At 43.2% G+C, this 17,162-nt stretch overlaps 1 protein-coding gene across 1 annotated transcript in view; it reads right to left on the bottom strand.

Annotated features, from left to right (window-relative positions):
• Positions 1-17,162, bottom strand: part of si:ch73-335l21.1 (insulin receptor substrate 1-B) — a 55,178-nt gene that overhangs the window by 19,487 nt on the left and 18,529 nt on the right. Inside the window, exons 3-4 of the mRNA XM_057854331.1 lie at positions 16,354-16,655; positions 13,130-16,241 (exon numbers count right to left, since the gene is read on the bottom strand). Coding sequence (XP_057710314.1) covers positions 13,130-16,241; positions 16,354-16,655 — 3,414 coding nt within the window. The remainder of the gene's footprint in view (positions 1-13,129; positions 16,242-16,353; positions 16,656-17,162) is intronic.

Genomic DNA, 17,162 nt, shown 5'->3' with positions numbered 1-17,162 from the left:
AAAACACATTTTTAGCTTGTTACCGTCTCGTCATCGTCATGAAATATGACAAAATATTTTCATTATGGAAAACAACACTGCTGCCGGGCCCCCAATCAGCACCGTGATGGTATTGCGTAGGGAAGGTAGTACAGTGTATGCATTAAAGTAGGTGAACGTTAATTGATCACCTACGTCAGCGCCATGACGCAGGCCGCCAGCAGCGAGATGTGATTATTCCTATGCAGCGACGAAGAACAAAATGTCACCACCTGGCTGAGACGGCGGGCGCCTCTGAATACGCAGCGTGTTATTAATGGCAAACGCGGGCAAATTGAGACAAGGCGGCGAAAGGTTAACGACCGCTCTCCGGACATTAACGGCCACGCTGAGCAAACACGTCTGCCGCACATCTTACGTAAGGTGGTCCTCGGCGCAACAAATGTATTGGAGCTCGGCGCAACGTGGGGATTTTGTAATAACGTTGGCTCCGAAGTGACGGCGATAGATGTCAAATTGATTTGATTTTTGGAATTGAATGATCATGTTTCATTTTGTAGGTTCAATTTTGAGTCTACTCTTTAATAGCATTAAATATACATATATATTGATTTTTTTTTTTTTTTAAAGAAACGAAAATATTTTTTCATTTATTTTTAACATTTTTTGAAACATTTTTTTTCTAATTAAAATTGGCTAAATGTAAAAATGTAATTTTTATCTTTTAATTGAATTATTTTTCATTTTTATCTTTTTATGTATTTGTTTTTAATGAATAATAATGTATTTACGCATTTATTTTTCATTTTTGTATGAAAAAATATATATCATTTTTTATTTTAAATATGAAGATTCAATATAAAAATATGAATATTACTGCCACTATATTAGTAAGTAGTAAGTAAGTAGTAAGTAATATTTTATATTTGGAAAATTAAAAATTTAAAATAAAAAAAAATTATATAATTTTTAAAGTATCTACTTTTTATCTTTTTAAATTTAAAAATCTGTCAACATTTCCTTTTCAAATATGGAGATTTAATTTAAAAATATTAGTATTTATTACTTTATAAAACATAAAAAAACATTAATAACAGTAAATGTTTTCTATTTATTTTGGAAAAAATTCTATTTAAAATAAAAAAAAACTATATACAACTTTATGCTTTTTTTTCTTTTTTTTTCCATTTTTAGTGACTTATTTATTTACCAAAAAAAAAAGGAAAAAATGGTAAACATTTTTTTAAATGTGAAGATTTAAGTTAAAAACATAAATATTTGTAACAGTAAAAATTATATTTAAATTATTAATTTTAAAAATAAAAAAATTATAGATTATTTTATGTATTTATTTTTCATTTTTTAAAATCTACTTACTTTGAACCAAAAAAGGAAAAATTGGTAAACATTTTTTCAAATATGAAGGGTTCATTTAAAAATATTAGTATTTATTACTATAAAAACAATAAAAAACGTAAATATTCTCTATTTATTTTTGAAAAATTATTTTTTTTAAATATAAAAAAACCTATTACTTTTTGCATTTTTTTCCATTATTATTTACTTATTTCCCAAAATCAGGAAAAAATGGTAAACATTTTTTTAATGTGAAGACTTAACTTAAAAATATCAATATTAGTAACAGTAAAACTTTTAAATTTAAAAATGTTTTCAATAAAAAAAAAATACATATAAATTTATGCATTTATTTTTCATTTTTATTTTATGTTTTTTATTTTTTCACCAAAAAAGGAAAACATTTTCTTTTCAAATATGGAGATTTCATTTAAAAATGTTAGTATTTATGACTATAAAAAATTTAGTAACAGTAAAATATATTTGACAATTTTTAATTTTAAAATTAAAAAAAAATGCAAACTAATTAATGCATTAATTTTTCATTTTTATTTTCCTATATTTTCAACAAAATGGGCAACATTTTCTTTTCAAATATGGAGATTTAATTTAAAGATATTAGCATTTATTAGCATCAAAATATGAGAAAATATTCTCTATTTATTCCTAAAAGTTTAAAAAAAAAAATTTTTTTTAAAGAAAGAAAGAAAAAACATTAGATATTCTCCATTTTCCAGCCCCTCCCAATCAAAACGGATAGGACGTCTATCCCCGTTTCTTTTAAACTTGTCCTGTTCAGCTATTTGACACGGAGAATGGAAGTCTAAGTCTCTGGATGGTCTGAACAGTTTTAATGTTTCACATTGAGAGTATGACATACTCCCATTGTGATCATTCAACATACCTCGTTTGTTATGACACAAAGCAACACAAGAGAAGAAAGAAAAGAAACACAAACTACAACAAGAAATACATTGAACGCCTACACTAACTCTGAATATGTTGGTGCTGTCGTCAACTAGATGTATTTCCAGTTGACACCATGTGGGGGGCCTGTTGACCAGGGAAAGAAGGGGGTGGGGGTCTATAAAATAAGTGATTGGGAGGGGTGGAGTGAACACAAATCAGCTCTGTGATCTAGAAACCAGTAATCCTGTGAATCCCTTGTAAGTGTAAGCCCGTCGGCAACCGACCCTACGCCCACCCCTGCCCGCGAGCCGCAGCCCTCCAATCGGCATGGCACGCCATGGGACCCCCAACGGCCCACCAAGCCTGGGGCAGGACAGGTTTCCCCGCCGGAGCAGGCGACACCAGGTTGTTCATTTCAGCGTTTTAAGTATTAATATGCCAAAATTACGTGGTGGTCAATGCAAATCAGCTCATTTTTAACCAGAAAATACGCCAAATGAAGAAAATTCTGATCCCGAGATGCATTTTTATCAGGTTAGCCGGCCTTTAGCCGACCCCGGGATGAACTCTGACCTCTTCGCCGCTCGGGCAATATACTGATCACAAGTAAACAAACACTATTAAATCCAGACGTGTTCCTCGTATGAGAGTTAGCAAGACTTTAATAGGCTTTGCGCTCGCCGTTGCCCACCGGGCGGAGTTAAGCTCTTGACGCGGTTAGCGGCGCTGCTCGCTGATGACGCGCCAACCCTCCCACTTCAAACGGATCGGACGACGACTACTAGGAATAAACTCATTTTCATTTCAGTGCAAGATCTTGCCACGTTGGCCACAGAGCGTCGATTGTGCGCGACGTTTTTTGGACGCGCACCAATGCTTGGAGGTGACTGAGTGCAGAGGAGGACGGGGGGAGGGTAGGAACATTTTCCTCCTCCCTTTCTTCCTTTTCCTAGCTCAATAAATACATTTTAAAAAGGGAATATTTAGAGGATTTTAATGAATCCCCCAAATTTAGAAGTACTGCATACACCATATTTTCATACTGTATATTTGAAAAATATCAATAAATAAAATGTTAAAAAATAAACAAATATATAAATATATTTTAAAATTTTTTAAATATGTTTTATTATTATTTTTAACATACAAATAAGATCAGAATCCTAAAATTAAAAATAAAGAATAGTTATATTTCATATTATTTATTATTTTTCATTGCTCCTACTTTTGTTGATTAAAAATGTAAATAAAACCAAAAAGATTATTTAAAAAAATTTTACGCATACAAGAGAATTTATCATCAAAATAATTTACTATTTCTTTACAACAACAAAAAATTCAAATAAAAAAAGCTCAGAATCCCCCCCAAAATTTTTTAGTTTTTTTTTTTTTTTTGAAAAATATAAACATACAAAAACCAACATTTTTTTTTCCTTGACAAAGTTCATTGAAAAATAAAAATAATCTGAATCCCAAAAAATAATTATAATACTGATGATAATAAAAGAATATTTACCGTTTTATTGATTTATTAAAAAATGTAAATAAAACAAAGCAAATCAATATATATAAAAACAACATTTACATGGACAATAATAATAAAAAATAATATCCTAAATTTAAAAACAAAATAAGAAAATATTGGCCTTTTTAAAAACGAATTAATATATAGTACATAGAAGTTTATTCTATTTTATTATTCTATTTATTTAATATTTTTTCTTAATTACCAAAACAAAACACAAAAAATACTTACATTTTCCCCATTTTATTATTTTTTAAAAATCTAAAATTTTAAAAACCTGACCAAATAAAAAATAAAAATAAATAAATAATTATGAAATAAAATAATAAAATTAATTGACTAATTAATAAAAATAAAAAACAAAATCCTAAAATTAAAAACAAAATAAAATGAAAATATTTTTTAAGCATTTACTTATTAATAATGTAAATTAAACAAAAAAGAAAAATACAGAGAATATTTTTTTACTCAATTTTTGTGTTTTAATATACTATTTATTTAATATTTTTTCTTAATTAAATTACCAAAATACAAAAAAAACATTTTCCCCATTTTATTATTTTTTAAGAAATCTAAATTTTTAAAAACCTGATAAGACACAAAAAATATAAAAATAAATGATAATTATATAATAAAAATAATAAATAGAAAAAAAAACAAAATCCTATCCTATTTATTAAAAAATGTAAATGAATTTTTTTTTTAAAAAACAGAAAAAAATATATAGAGAAAATTTGTTTTCTTCTATTATTCTTTTTATTCAATATTTTTCTTAATGAAACTTCCAAAATAAAATTTAAAAAATAATAAATAATTAAATAAAAAAAGGGGAAAAAACTCAAATTAAAAACAAAATATTTGTCCTTTTTTAAGCATTTACTTATTTATTAAAAATCTAAATTAAACAAAAAAAAGACAAATATTCTTTTTATGTATATATATATTTAATCATTCTTTTTTTCTTAATTTAACTACCAAAATAAAATACAAAAACTAAAAGACACAAACTACTCACATTTTCACCAATTTATTATTAAAAAAAGTGTACATTTTAAAAAACTTGACAAAAATAAATTGCTTTTAAAAACCTCAAAAACCTCTCAAAATCCACTGTTTGCTAATCAACAAGCTGTCAATTAATCAGGGTTTGGCTGCCATTGCAGTGGAATGCTTCCAAAAAGGTGGGGCAAGCTTTATAGAAGAGCAAAGTGCAAACTACATAAACACTTATTCCAAATCTATTTTTTCATACCTCAATATTTTTCCACGAGGTGTGTTTTTGTGTCAATTCTTCCGAAATACACAATAAAAACAAAAACGCGTCCAGGCTGGTTCTGCGCCTCTATTTGTATAGGACTTGGCAAGCGGCTCGCGTAGCGCGCGGCAGACTTGGATAGTTTATGGCAGCCTATTTTTCTCATTTACAGCCCAGACACACACACAGATAAAGCGCTGTGAGTGGCGTTTGTGTGCATGGGGGCTAGTCGGGGGGATCATGTACAGTCCACGTGGTGGCCATTTACGTAACGCGCTGTTAGCCCGACCCGGATTCCCAGACACACCTGTCGTCATAAAGAATCTATACTGTTAGCATTTGATGTTTGAATTTAAATTTAACAAACATACATAAAGCAATCGAGGAACATTTAGATAGTATTCATAAGATGCTAAATATTGAATATTCAATTGAAAAATACAGTTTCCTGTTGACGTGGTGGTATTTCAGGGTCACTTCATGTTGATATGGGGTAATTTTCTGCAGCGAACAGTAAGGGGTTATGGGGGAACAGAAGAAACGAAAGAAAAGAAACACAACAACAAAAAATACACTGAACGCCTACACTAACTATGAATATGTTGGTGCTCTTGTCAGCTAGATGTATTTCCAGTTGACACCATGTGGGGGGCCTGTTGACCAAGTGGAAAAAAAAGGGGGAAGGGGGTCTATAAGATAAGTGATTGGGAGGGGTGGAGTCCACACAAATCAGCTCTGTGATCTAGAAACCAATAATCATGTGAATCCCTTGTGAGTGTAAGCCCGTCGGCAACCGATCCTACGCCGCCCCATCGTCAATCCCGGCACCGGGGCCCCCCCACCCGACATGCCGAATCACATCCAGCCGCGCGTGGGGGGGGCAGCGCAGCCCATCTCTCCTCTGTGAGCCCGGCAAAGGGGCCATCATCTCTGCCCCAGGATCCAGGGTGGTCCCCTGGGCCACCCGCACACCGGGATTCAGGGATGGGAAGAGGGGACGCATCACCGACCCCACGCCCACCCCTGCACGCCCACCCGGCCCACGAGCCACAGCCGCAGCCCCGCCCAACTGGCATGGCACGCCTTGGGACCCCCAACGGCCCTCCAAGCCCAGGGCAGGGTCCCCGCCGGAGCAGGTAACACCCAGCCGACGCACCGGTGCCCAGCCAGCGACCCGCAACAGAGCGCAGGGCGGATACCCAGGCAGAGAAGAGAGGGGAAGGCGGAAGTAGGAGAACACCGAGGAGCCGCATCCGCCCACCGCCGCCCGAGCACCCACCCCGCACCCCGAACAGGCGCTATGCCAAGCGCCGGAGACCAGGGGATATCCACCCCACCGGCAAGGGACAGCAAGCCCCACCCAAGGCCCCATGGGCCTCAGGAGGCCCCACCGACGACCCCACCGATAGAAGGTCAGCGGCAGCCGCCGTGGTCCACAGAAGCGGACAGCGCAGGGGGACGGAGGCGCGACCCCCCCAGGCCAGGAGGTGTGCGCGGTATGACACCAGGGAGCCCCTCCCCGGTACCCGGCACACGGAGACGGGGCTCTGGCTGGGCCGACCCGCGAAGGAACTGTGGCCGCTGCATACAACCCCCACCCCCCCACCCCACTTTCTGTTGATTTTGGAGTTACTTCCAATTGATTCGGGGACATTTGGGGTCTCTTCATGTTGATTTTGAGGCTTCTCGGACTTCCTCTAGATATTGGGTCACTTCCTGTTGATTGAGGGGCATTTCAGGTTGACTTCCTGTTCATGTTGGCTCACTTGCTATTGATTTGGGGGCAGTTCGGGTCCCTTCCTGTTGATTTTGAGGCATCTCGGACTTCCTGTAGATATTGGGTCACTTCCTATTGATTGTGAGGCATTTCGGGTTCACTTCCTGTTCATGTTGGGTCACTTCCTGTTGTTATGGGTGGATTCGGGGTCACTTGCTATTGATTTTGGGGGCAGTTCGGGTCTCTTTCTGTTGATTTTGAGGCATGTCGGACTTCCTATAGATATTGGGTTACTTCCTGTTTATTGTGGGGCATTTCGGGTTTTATTCCTGTTCATGTTGGGTCACTTACTGTTGATATGGAGAGATTACAGGGTCATTTTGTAGTTATTTGGGGGCATTTTGGGTCTCTTTCTGTTGATTTTGTGGCATTTCAGACTTACTGTAGAAACTGGGTCACTTCCTCTTGATTGTGGAGAATTTCGTGTTCACTTTCTGTTCATGTTGGGTCACTTACTGTTGATATGGAGGGATTTGGGGGTCATTTCGTCTTGATTTGGGGGCATTTCGGGTCTCTGTTAATTTTGAGGCATCTCAGACTTTCTGTAGATATTGGGTCACTTTCTGTTGATTGTGGGGCATATCAGGTTCACTTCCTGTTCATGTTGGGTCACTTCCTGTTGTTATGGGTGGATTTCGGGGTCACTTGCTATTGATTTGGGGGCAGTTCAGGTCCCTTCCTGTTGATTTTGAGGCATGTCGGACTTCCTGTAGAGTTTGGGTCACTTCCTGTGGATTGAGGGCATTTCGGGTTGATTTCCATTTAATTTTGGGTCATATCCTGTTGATATAGGGGGATTTCAGGGTCACTGCCTAGTGATTTGGAGGGATTTTGGGTCTCTTCATGTTGATTTTGAGTCATCTTGGACTTCCTGTAGATATTGGGTCACTTCCTGTTGATTTAGGGCATTTCGGTTTCACTTCCTGTTCATGTTTGGTCACTAACTGTTGATATGGAGGGATTTCGGGGTCATTTCGTCTTGATTTGGGGGCATTTCGGGTCTCTTCCTGTTGATTTTGAGGCATCCCGGACTTCCTGTAGATATTGGGTCACTTCCTGTTCATGTTGGGTCACTTCCTGTTGATTGAAGGCATTTCCGGTTCACTTCCTGCTCATGTTGGGTCACTTCTTGTTGATATGGGGGGATTTCAGGGTCACTCGCTATTGATTTGAGGGCATTTCAGATCTCTTCATGTTGATTTTGAGGGTTTTCTGACTTCCTCTACATATTGGGTCACTTCCTGTTGATTCTGTGGCATTTCGGGTTGACTTCCTTTTAATTTTGGTACACTTACTGTTAATATGGAGGGATTTCAGGGTCACTTGCTATTGATTTGAGGGCATTTCGGGTCTTTTCGTGCGATTTTGAACCTTCTCGGACTTCCTGTAGATTTTGGGTCACTTCCTGTTGATTGTGGGGTGTGTGTGTCGGTAGACCAAATAAAACGGATACATTCCCCATATTATATTTTTAATATTCATTTTTAGGTTTTTTTCTATTCATTATTATTTCTATTTCAATGTGCTTTTTGATGTGTGTGTGTGGGAGGGGGTCGATCGGTCAACCTCCGCAGTGAAAATGGAGTGGAGGTCTGTCACAGTCAATGGCAGCCGATGAGTTAAATGCCATTTCAGGCATCGTGTGGTTAAAGGGCTGCTAACATGCTAGCATGCATCTAACCGGCAATCACGCTAATTCCATCCATTGCCTGTATTTTTGAAGAAGATTTCTTGAGTTAAAGCGTCTTACAAGCAACTTCATAATTCACTTCCCTGCAAAGCGTCTAGACAGCAAGGGAAATGGAACACACGTGTAGCGGATAGTGATCCAATTGGCCAGTTATGCATGCGTTTTGTCCAATTAGCAGCGCGAACAGACCTGCCTCTGTGCACTGGGGACACCGTACAACAATTTAAGGAAGGGCTGGTTTGTTTTGGTCATAAAAGTTTATATGATTGAAAAGAAAACTGATTGCAGACGCTGGGTATGTTAGTCAAACAATCAGGCTTTGTTTTAAGATAAGATTCCTACGATGAAACTAGACAAAATATTTCAAACGCATGACGACGAAGATAAAAAGGTCATTCTAAACATTTATTCTTCGTTTATAATCGCTCCCGGCTTGTTGGCGTCATCCCTTTAAGTGAGATAAGGAAAAATACCTTTAGAGCACACTTCGCTGTCATACCCAAATCTGTCCCGCCATCCCTTATTAGGTGGATCCCATCAGTAAATTAAGTTGCAGGTGATATTTTTTTCCTTAGCAAACAACCAATCGCTGATCTCCCAAAATTTACGAAATCGGCTTCGATCTATCGCACGTTGCAACTTTACTCGGAATGCTACTTGCTTGGTAGCTTATATATAAAGTGGTATGAAAAATGATCTGAACCCTTTGGAATTTCTCACATTTCCGCATAAAATCCCCATCAAATGTGGTCTGATCTTTGTCAAAATCACACAGATGAAAATAAAGTGTCTGCTTTAACTAAAACCACCCAAATAGTTATAGGTTTTCATATTTTAATGAGGATAGCATGCAAACAATGACTGAAGGGGGGAAAATCAATAAGTGAACCCTCTGCCTAAGGAGACTTAAAGAGCAATTGAAACCAATTTTTACCAAACATTTTCAGTCAAGTGTGTGCCTAATCACTAATGAGTGGTTTAAAGCTGCCCTGCCCACTATAAAACACACACCTGGTAAGAAATGTCTTGATGAGAAACACTGTCTGATGTGCATCATGGCTCGGTCAAACAAGCTGTCTGAAGACCTGCGATCAAGGATTGTTGATTTGTATAAAGCTGGGAAAGGATACAAAACCATCTCTAAAAGTCTGGATGTTCATCATTTGACAGTCAGAGAAGTTGTCTACAAATGGAAAGAGTTAGGCACTGTAGCTTCCCTCCCAAGTAGCGGCCATCTACAAAAGATGACGCCAATAGTTCCGCGCAGAATACTCAAACAGGTAAAAAAGAACCCAAGAGTGTCTGCTACAGACTTACAGAAATCACGGGCACGGTCCAATATCTCTAAAAAAAACTATGGCCAAGAATGGTGTTCATGGGAGGACTCCACGGAGGAAGCCACTGCTGTCTAAAAAAAAAAACATAGTTGCTTGTTTAATGTTCGCAAAAAAGTACTTGGACACTCCACAGACGTTTTGGGAAAATATTTTGTGGACTGATGAGCACAAAGTTGGATTGTTTGGGAGTAAAAACACAACGTCATGTGTGGAGGAAAAATGGAACAGCTCACCTCATCCCCACCATGAAGCATAATGGAGGAATCATCATGATTTGGGGTTGTTTTGCTACCTCAGGGCCTGGGCAACTTGCAATCATTAATGGAAGAATAAATTCAAAGGTTTTGCGGGAGAACTTGAGGCTATCTGTCAGACAGTTGAGGCTAAAAAGAGGATGGATACTGCAACAAGACAAAGATCCAAAACTTCAGGATGGTTTCAGAAGAGCAAAATACACCTTCTGGAACGGCCAAGTCAAAGTCCAGACTTAAACCCCATTGAGATGCTGTGGCATGACCTACAGTGTATCACAAAAGTGAGTACACGCCACACATTTCTGCAGAGATTTAAGTATATCTTTTCATGGGACAACACTGACAAAATGACACTTTGACACAATGGAAAGTAGTCTGTGTTCAGCTTATATAATAGTTATTTATTTCCCCCCAAAATAACTCAAAATATAGCCATTAATATCTAAACCCCATTGCAACAAAAGTGAGTACACCACATGGGAACTACGTACATCCCTAAATGTCCAAATTGAGTACTGCTTGTCATTTTCTCTCCAAAATATCATGTGACTCATTACAGGAGTGCTGTCAGCACTGCTGCAGAGATTGAAGAGGTGGGGGGTCAGCCTGTTAGTGCTCAGACCATACGCCGCACTCTACATCAAATTGGTGTGCGTGGCTGTCACCCCAGGAGGAAGCCTCTTCTGAAGACGGTACACAAGAAAGCCCGCAAACAGTTTGCTGAAGACATGTCAACAAAGCACATGGATTACTGGAACCATGTCCTATGGTCTGATGAGACAGGCGGGCGGGCTCTATTAATATAAGATGCACACAGACACTTTTCATTGTGTCAAAGTGTCATTTTGTCAGTGTTGTCCCATGAAAAAATATACTTAAATATCTGCAGAAATGCGAGGGGTGTACTCACTTTTGTGATACACTGTGAAGATTCATGCCGGACATCCCAGGAATCTGACTGAACTACAGCAGTTTTGGAGAGAAGAACGGGCTAAGATTAGTCCTGATCAATGTGCCAGACTGATCTGCCGCTACAGGAAGCGTCTGGTTGAAATTATTGCTGCCAAAGTGGGGGGGTGCACAAAATCTTAAATGTGATGGTTCACTTACCTATTTTCCCTCTTCTTTCATTGTTTGCATGCTATTCTTATTAAAATATGACTTACCTCCTCACGGAATACCCCGGGGTTGGTGGTGCGTCCCCTCTTGCCATCCCTGAAGGCCGGTTGATGGGTGCGTGGGTGGCCCGGGGGACCACCCTGGATCCTAGGGGGGGGGCTCCTTTGCTGGGCTGCAGGAGAAGGGATGGGCTGCGCTTCACCGCCAGCCCCCAAGCCCGCCCTCCCTCCCTCCCCGGGCCGTGGCCCTGGGTTGGCACCCGCGTGGAGTCTCTGCTCGTCTGCGTGGCTGTCGCGCGCCTGGTGGCGCTCGCGTGCGGCTGGATGTGATAGGGCGCGCTCGGGTGGAGGGTCCTGGTGCCGGGATTGGCGATAGGGTTGGTCGCCAACGGGCTTACACTCACAAGGGATTCACACAATTACTGGGTTCTAGTTCACAGAGCTGATTTGTCTACACTCTACCCCTTTCAATCATTTAGCTTATAGACTCTCCCACCCCCGTCCCCCTCTTTCCCTGGTCAACAGGCCCCCCACATGGTGTCAACCGGAAATACATCTAGCTGACCATAGCGCCAACATATTAGTAATTGGTCTAGATGTTCAATGTATTTCTTGTTGTAGTTTGTGTTTTTCTTTCTTCTCTTGTGTTTCTTTTCTTCTGTTCCCCCTTCCTGTTCGCTGCTTTGTCATAATAAACAAGGTATGTTGAGTGATCACAATGGGAGCATGTCAGACTCTCAATGTCAAACATTAAAATTGTTCAGACTGTCCGGGCACTTTGACTTCCATTCTTTGTGTCAAACAGCTGAACAGGACAGGTTTAAAAAAAATTTTTTTTTTAAATGTTTGGGAGGTTTTAGTTAAAGCACTGTTTTTTCATCTGTGTGATTTTGACAAAGATCAGATCAAATTTGATGGCGATTTTATGCTGAAATGTTCGAAATTCCATACTTTTTCATACCACTGTATATTCAATTAACTAAAATTTCACTCATATCGAGACTGATACGAGGCGGCAAACAAGGCGAGCGGAAGAGAATTTGGAAGACCCCTACGACTCTAACAAGGGGATCTTTTATTAGTCAAGGAATCGGGGGGCAAGTAGGAGGCGGGAAATGAAAGCAGCGAGTGCGGTTCAAAGGCATTTGCGAGACGGTGCGAGTGCAACCCTGGCCCGATCTCAACATTCACAGTCAAGGTGCAACATTCTCCCCGCCGCGGTGCTAGCCAGTAAGCATTTCTATATAAAACGTCCGTCTGGAAGGGCAACCTATAGCTATTGGAGTCACGGTATGAAATGTTTGGGCAGGGCCGCTACGCAAACAGCGCGGGCGGGCAGGGGCGGCGCTGTGACAAGAGGCCCACTGTGGAAGGGTTACTGATGCACATAAATCCACATGGCATTTAAATGCTCATCTATCTGCTCCGGCTGCAGGCGCCAAGCTCCTAACAGGCCAATTCTGTGTAGACAGTGGCTCAAAAGGAATGTTTTGCTATCGGGGGCTGGGGGACGTCTCACGGGGTTCGTGGCCTTTTTTAGCTGTGGTCCCCACACCCCCGAAAAGGAATGCAAGGAGCATAAATGACAGTGGAAGAGCACATTTTCCTTCAAATTATAGGAAGGTAGCATAACTCTTACATGAAAGGGCGCTAAAATACAAAGAGACACCAAATGCTCATGTCACACCGCAGGTTCATCGGTTCAACTCTGAGTGGGACGCTTCGATGGCAAGTCTGAATGCTTTCATTGTCTGGAAACGGTGCTGCAGTGAGATGTTTGTGGCAAGAAAACAATGGCTCAAGCCGAGCGGAAGCAACGGCGCTTGTATTATGTATAGGAACGTACGACTTCAGCAGGCCGGGAAGCGTTAGGTGACAAAAGCATTAAAACAGTTATTATGGAATTACCAAAGAAGACAATAATCTTACCTGTTCCCTCCTTATTTCCGTTTTGATGAGTCCGCAACTCCTCGGATTTGTAAAAGTCAATGCTGGCATAGGTGTTGACGCTGGAGCTGCCGGCAGCCACGGCCCCTCCTCCGACGGGATTTGCAGCCAAAGCTGAAAAGAGGCGCGCGGGAGCCTGGCTTCCCGGCGTTCCATCCAGGCCTAAGTGAGGGCTCTCCTTGTTGGCCAGGTCCAAGTCTATGTAGTTAAGGCCTTGCTCCGTGATGGGGGGTTGCGTGGTGACCACCTGTTGCTGTCCAGGGACAGGCGACTGCGCGGATGCGTCTGGGACGGTGCAATTGCGCCACGGTGTGCCTTCGAAGCCCTGTCGCCGGGTTCCGGTTTGTTCTGGGAAGAGTGAGGCAGTTGACGAAGAGGAGGTGGAACCCGGAGTGGAGAGAGAAGATGAGGCGACGAAGCTTTCAGAGCAATGTCTTCTACGTCCTTGGGGGTCGGCACGGATGACTTTGGCTCCGTGATCCGGGTTGGGACCCGTTTTGGCTAAAGCAAAGTCTAAACCCCGTGGTGCGACAGAGGGTTCAGTCCTTGTCGGGGAAGGAGCTTTTGGTGAGACGCTAGAGGACGACCTAGGAGCAGTGGTATTGTTCAGGCTGAATGCCATCACTGTGTAGTCCCCGCACGACGTGGGGGACTCAGACTCTGGGACCGTCTCTCGGGTTTTCCTTAGCGGCGCCTCGGCGATTGCCGCCGCCTCTTCACAAGGGACAGTTGATTCGGCATCAGGAACTTTGGAAGCGAGAGCCAAAGTTGGAGGTGTGGGAGGGGTGTGGAAAGGAGGGAACATCAGCGGGGTATGCGGCGAGGGTGATGGAGAAGGGCCCAAGTCCATGTTGACATACTCAGAAGCAGCTGGAGGGGTAACGGGCGCAGACGGGCTGCGGGGCAGGGGGTTAAAATTCCCGAGGCAAGACACGGGTCTGTGTTGAGGATGTTGGTTGTTTGTACCTTGAGGGTTAGAGGATGCATTCCTGAGAACACGGCCACGCCCTCCTCCGACCCCAGGCTGGTTGCCGTTATCTCCCTTAAACTCAATACTGACATACTCGCCAGGGCTCTTAGGTTCTGGGGGCAAGGGGTTCTCACGGACCCTGGGAAGCGTGTTGGCTTTGGATACATCAACAAACAAGCTCACAGGTCTGCTTCGAGAGTGGATACTGTGTTTTGGTAACCCAGTGGAGCCTCGTCGCTGCTGGAGCTTAGTCCCATCTTTAGGGGTGGGAGCCATGCCGCTTGCTGCTCTTTCCTCGCTTTCTCCTAGACTTTCACTGCTGGCTGAGCTGGACGAATACGAGGATGAGGAAAGCGACAGGTGTCGTCCTGACATTGAACTGTTCACGGCAGTCGGCTCCTGACGTCCCCCGATTGTCCTACCTCCCCTACCACTTCCCCCGTTTGGCCTTCTGCCACGTCCGGGACCATCGTCAAAGTGTCTGGAAGAGGGATTGTGTTTGTATGAACGGGGAAGCGAATAGTAAGAGTACACCATCTTGGGGACCTGCTGTTGAGAACTGGTCTCCAATTGGCTAGCGTGATCTGAAGGTGGGGGGCTACCGTTTACAGAGCGCGCACTGATAGGTGACATATTCATGTAATCGCTACCTGCCCTGCTATCTGCACTCCCACTGCCCACCCAAGCCCCTGAAGAAAGACCACCACGTTGATCAGGCGAGCAGCTGCTGTTTGGAGACATGATCATGTAACCGTCTGAGGTCGGCGGAGGTCGGATCTGCTGCGGCGGGGACACGCTGCTGTTAGGAGTCATTGCCATGTAATCATCAGCAGCTTTAGGTTCCGTGTCTGGGACAGAGACAGCCGGTGATTGGGGTAGAGACACCGGAGGCTGAGTGACTCCCGGCAACATGGACATGTAGCCGTTATCCACTCCTAAATCGACAACAGCAGCTGAATCCCCGCCGCTTTCACCTTTGAACTCTCCTGCCACATCCAAGTACCCCCCTCCTGCTCCTCCTGCTGAGCCAGCAGCCATGAGAAATTCCCTCTGTGTTGCGGATGACGTAGACGAAAATGACTCACGGCTGGTGCTCCTTGACATTATAGCGTAGTCGGCCGAGTCTTCCTCTGCCGGCTCCTCAGCTCTGTGCTGACACGGGACCAGCCTCTCTAACGCCATGGGAGGTAGGGAGGCACGCTTACTCAGCAACCTACGTTCCGCTTCACATTCCCGGCTTGAGGAACGGCGAAGAACTCTCCTCGTCTGGCCTTGGGAGCCAAAGACTGGCGCTCCGGGTGCTGGCAAGGAGCTGGACGTCACGCTGCTTTGATTAGTGCTGATATTTCCACCACTATGCTGGCCCATTAAAATGTAATTAGCTCCCTCCTCGCCAAGTGACTGGCTGCCAACGCTACCGACAGAACTTCCAGGCAGGCTGGGGGACACAAGGAGGTTTTGTTCCCCCGGGCTAGAGCCATATTCATCTGAGGAGCCGTAGTCACTTGGGGAACCTGAGGCAGAAGCGCAATGCATGGGAACGCGACTGTAGGTGCCGGTCCCTGCCGCGGGACCCGCACAAGATGCCATGCCACCAAATTCTGATCCATGCCCAGAGCTGGAGGACAAGCTCGGGGCTGGGGAGGGTGCCGGAGTTGAGATAGAGCGCATCAGACCAGGAGGCGTTTTAGCTGTCGAGGCGGGTGCCGAGCGAGTCGACTTTGACCTGAGGATGGGCGTGGTAGAACAAGATCCATTAGCCGAGGGACTGGAGCTGGGGATTCCCGTGAGGCCTTCCTCGGCCTTGCTCCCGTCACTGGCGGTACGAGACCTCGGAAAGCTGTGTCGGGGTGTGGGAGAAGCGCTGGCGCTGCTCATCCCCGTCCCGCCGTTAGCTCCTCCGGGAGGCTCTGTTCTCGGTCGGCGGGTGAACCCCACCTGGCTGGGTGGAGGGTTTGAGTGGTGACGGCGTGTGGGAACGCTGATAGGGTTCGAAGCGGTTGCACCTCCTCCTGGACCGGAATTGGACTGAGATTTACTTCGCTGGCGGAACTCTTCGCTTAGTGCCTTCATAGCCTCCAATAATGTTTCGTGCATGTTTTGAGCCACCACTGAATCATCCACCTAGATATTGGGGCCAAACAAAAAGTCAGATTTTTGTAAGTCTTCATGCAAAGACAACAAAAACAACATAGCAGTTTGTTTTTTTTGACTCGACTGGAAACTTGAGACTCACCTGCATCCAGAACTCGCCCGGGCCTGTCACCGCAGAGCGGCCGACTTCGACAAAGAAGAAATTTTCAGAATGCCCACAGCGTCGGACATTCATGAGTTGCAGTACCACAGCGGCGGCGTCAGAGTTGAGCTTAACAAAGTTGATTGTCTTCTCAGTGAGGCAGAGACGGTAAATGCCCACCAGGTTTTTGGCTTGCCCCAGACCTTTGGGCCAGACTTTCACCTGCCAAACCTCTTTGAAGGCCGGTCCGGGATTAGGGACGCCATAGTCCCCGGCAGCCCCTTTGTCAGTGGGGTTTTTACCTAAAGACACATGACAAGAGACACAGTTTTTATTAGCTTTTCAGTGTGGGAACCAACATCGCCCTGATAGGAACACTGCCACTATTTGCTTTCTATTCCTAACTGCAGCTTTTCAGATTTTCAAGCAGATATGAGCGCTAGGTAAGCATGCACGAGCTTGTGTGACCGGCTCTATACCTGCGGGCTCCATACCTGGGGGTCTCGTTTTTCAACCGCACACACCTTGACACTCAAACACAAGCGCACATACCAGTGTGGAAAAAGTCAACTGTTGACAAGGGAAGCTAACAATGATGAAAAACTCAAGCATGCGAAGACTTCATGTGTTGGAGTACTAGGAAAGAGCTTTGAAATGATCGTAACCGCAACCTGATTTTACCCATAACCTAAAAATCAGTTCATGGAGGATATTGAAAGCAAACCTAGCATTGATGCTGTTCCGAAAGCTAATGCGTGCCAATACACGTGCGTGCACTACACACTGCGCGAAATGACTCACTCAAGGCC

The sequence above is a fragment of the Corythoichthys intestinalis genome, chromosome 13, assembly GCF_030265065.1.
Source record: "Corythoichthys intestinalis isolate RoL2023-P3 chromosome 13, ASM3026506v1, whole genome shotgun sequence".
In the NCBI taxonomy this organism is placed as follows: Eukaryota; Metazoa; Chordata; class Actinopteri; order Syngnathiformes; family Syngnathidae; genus Corythoichthys; species Corythoichthys intestinalis.
This window is presented reverse-complemented; position numbering and strand designations above follow the sequence as displayed.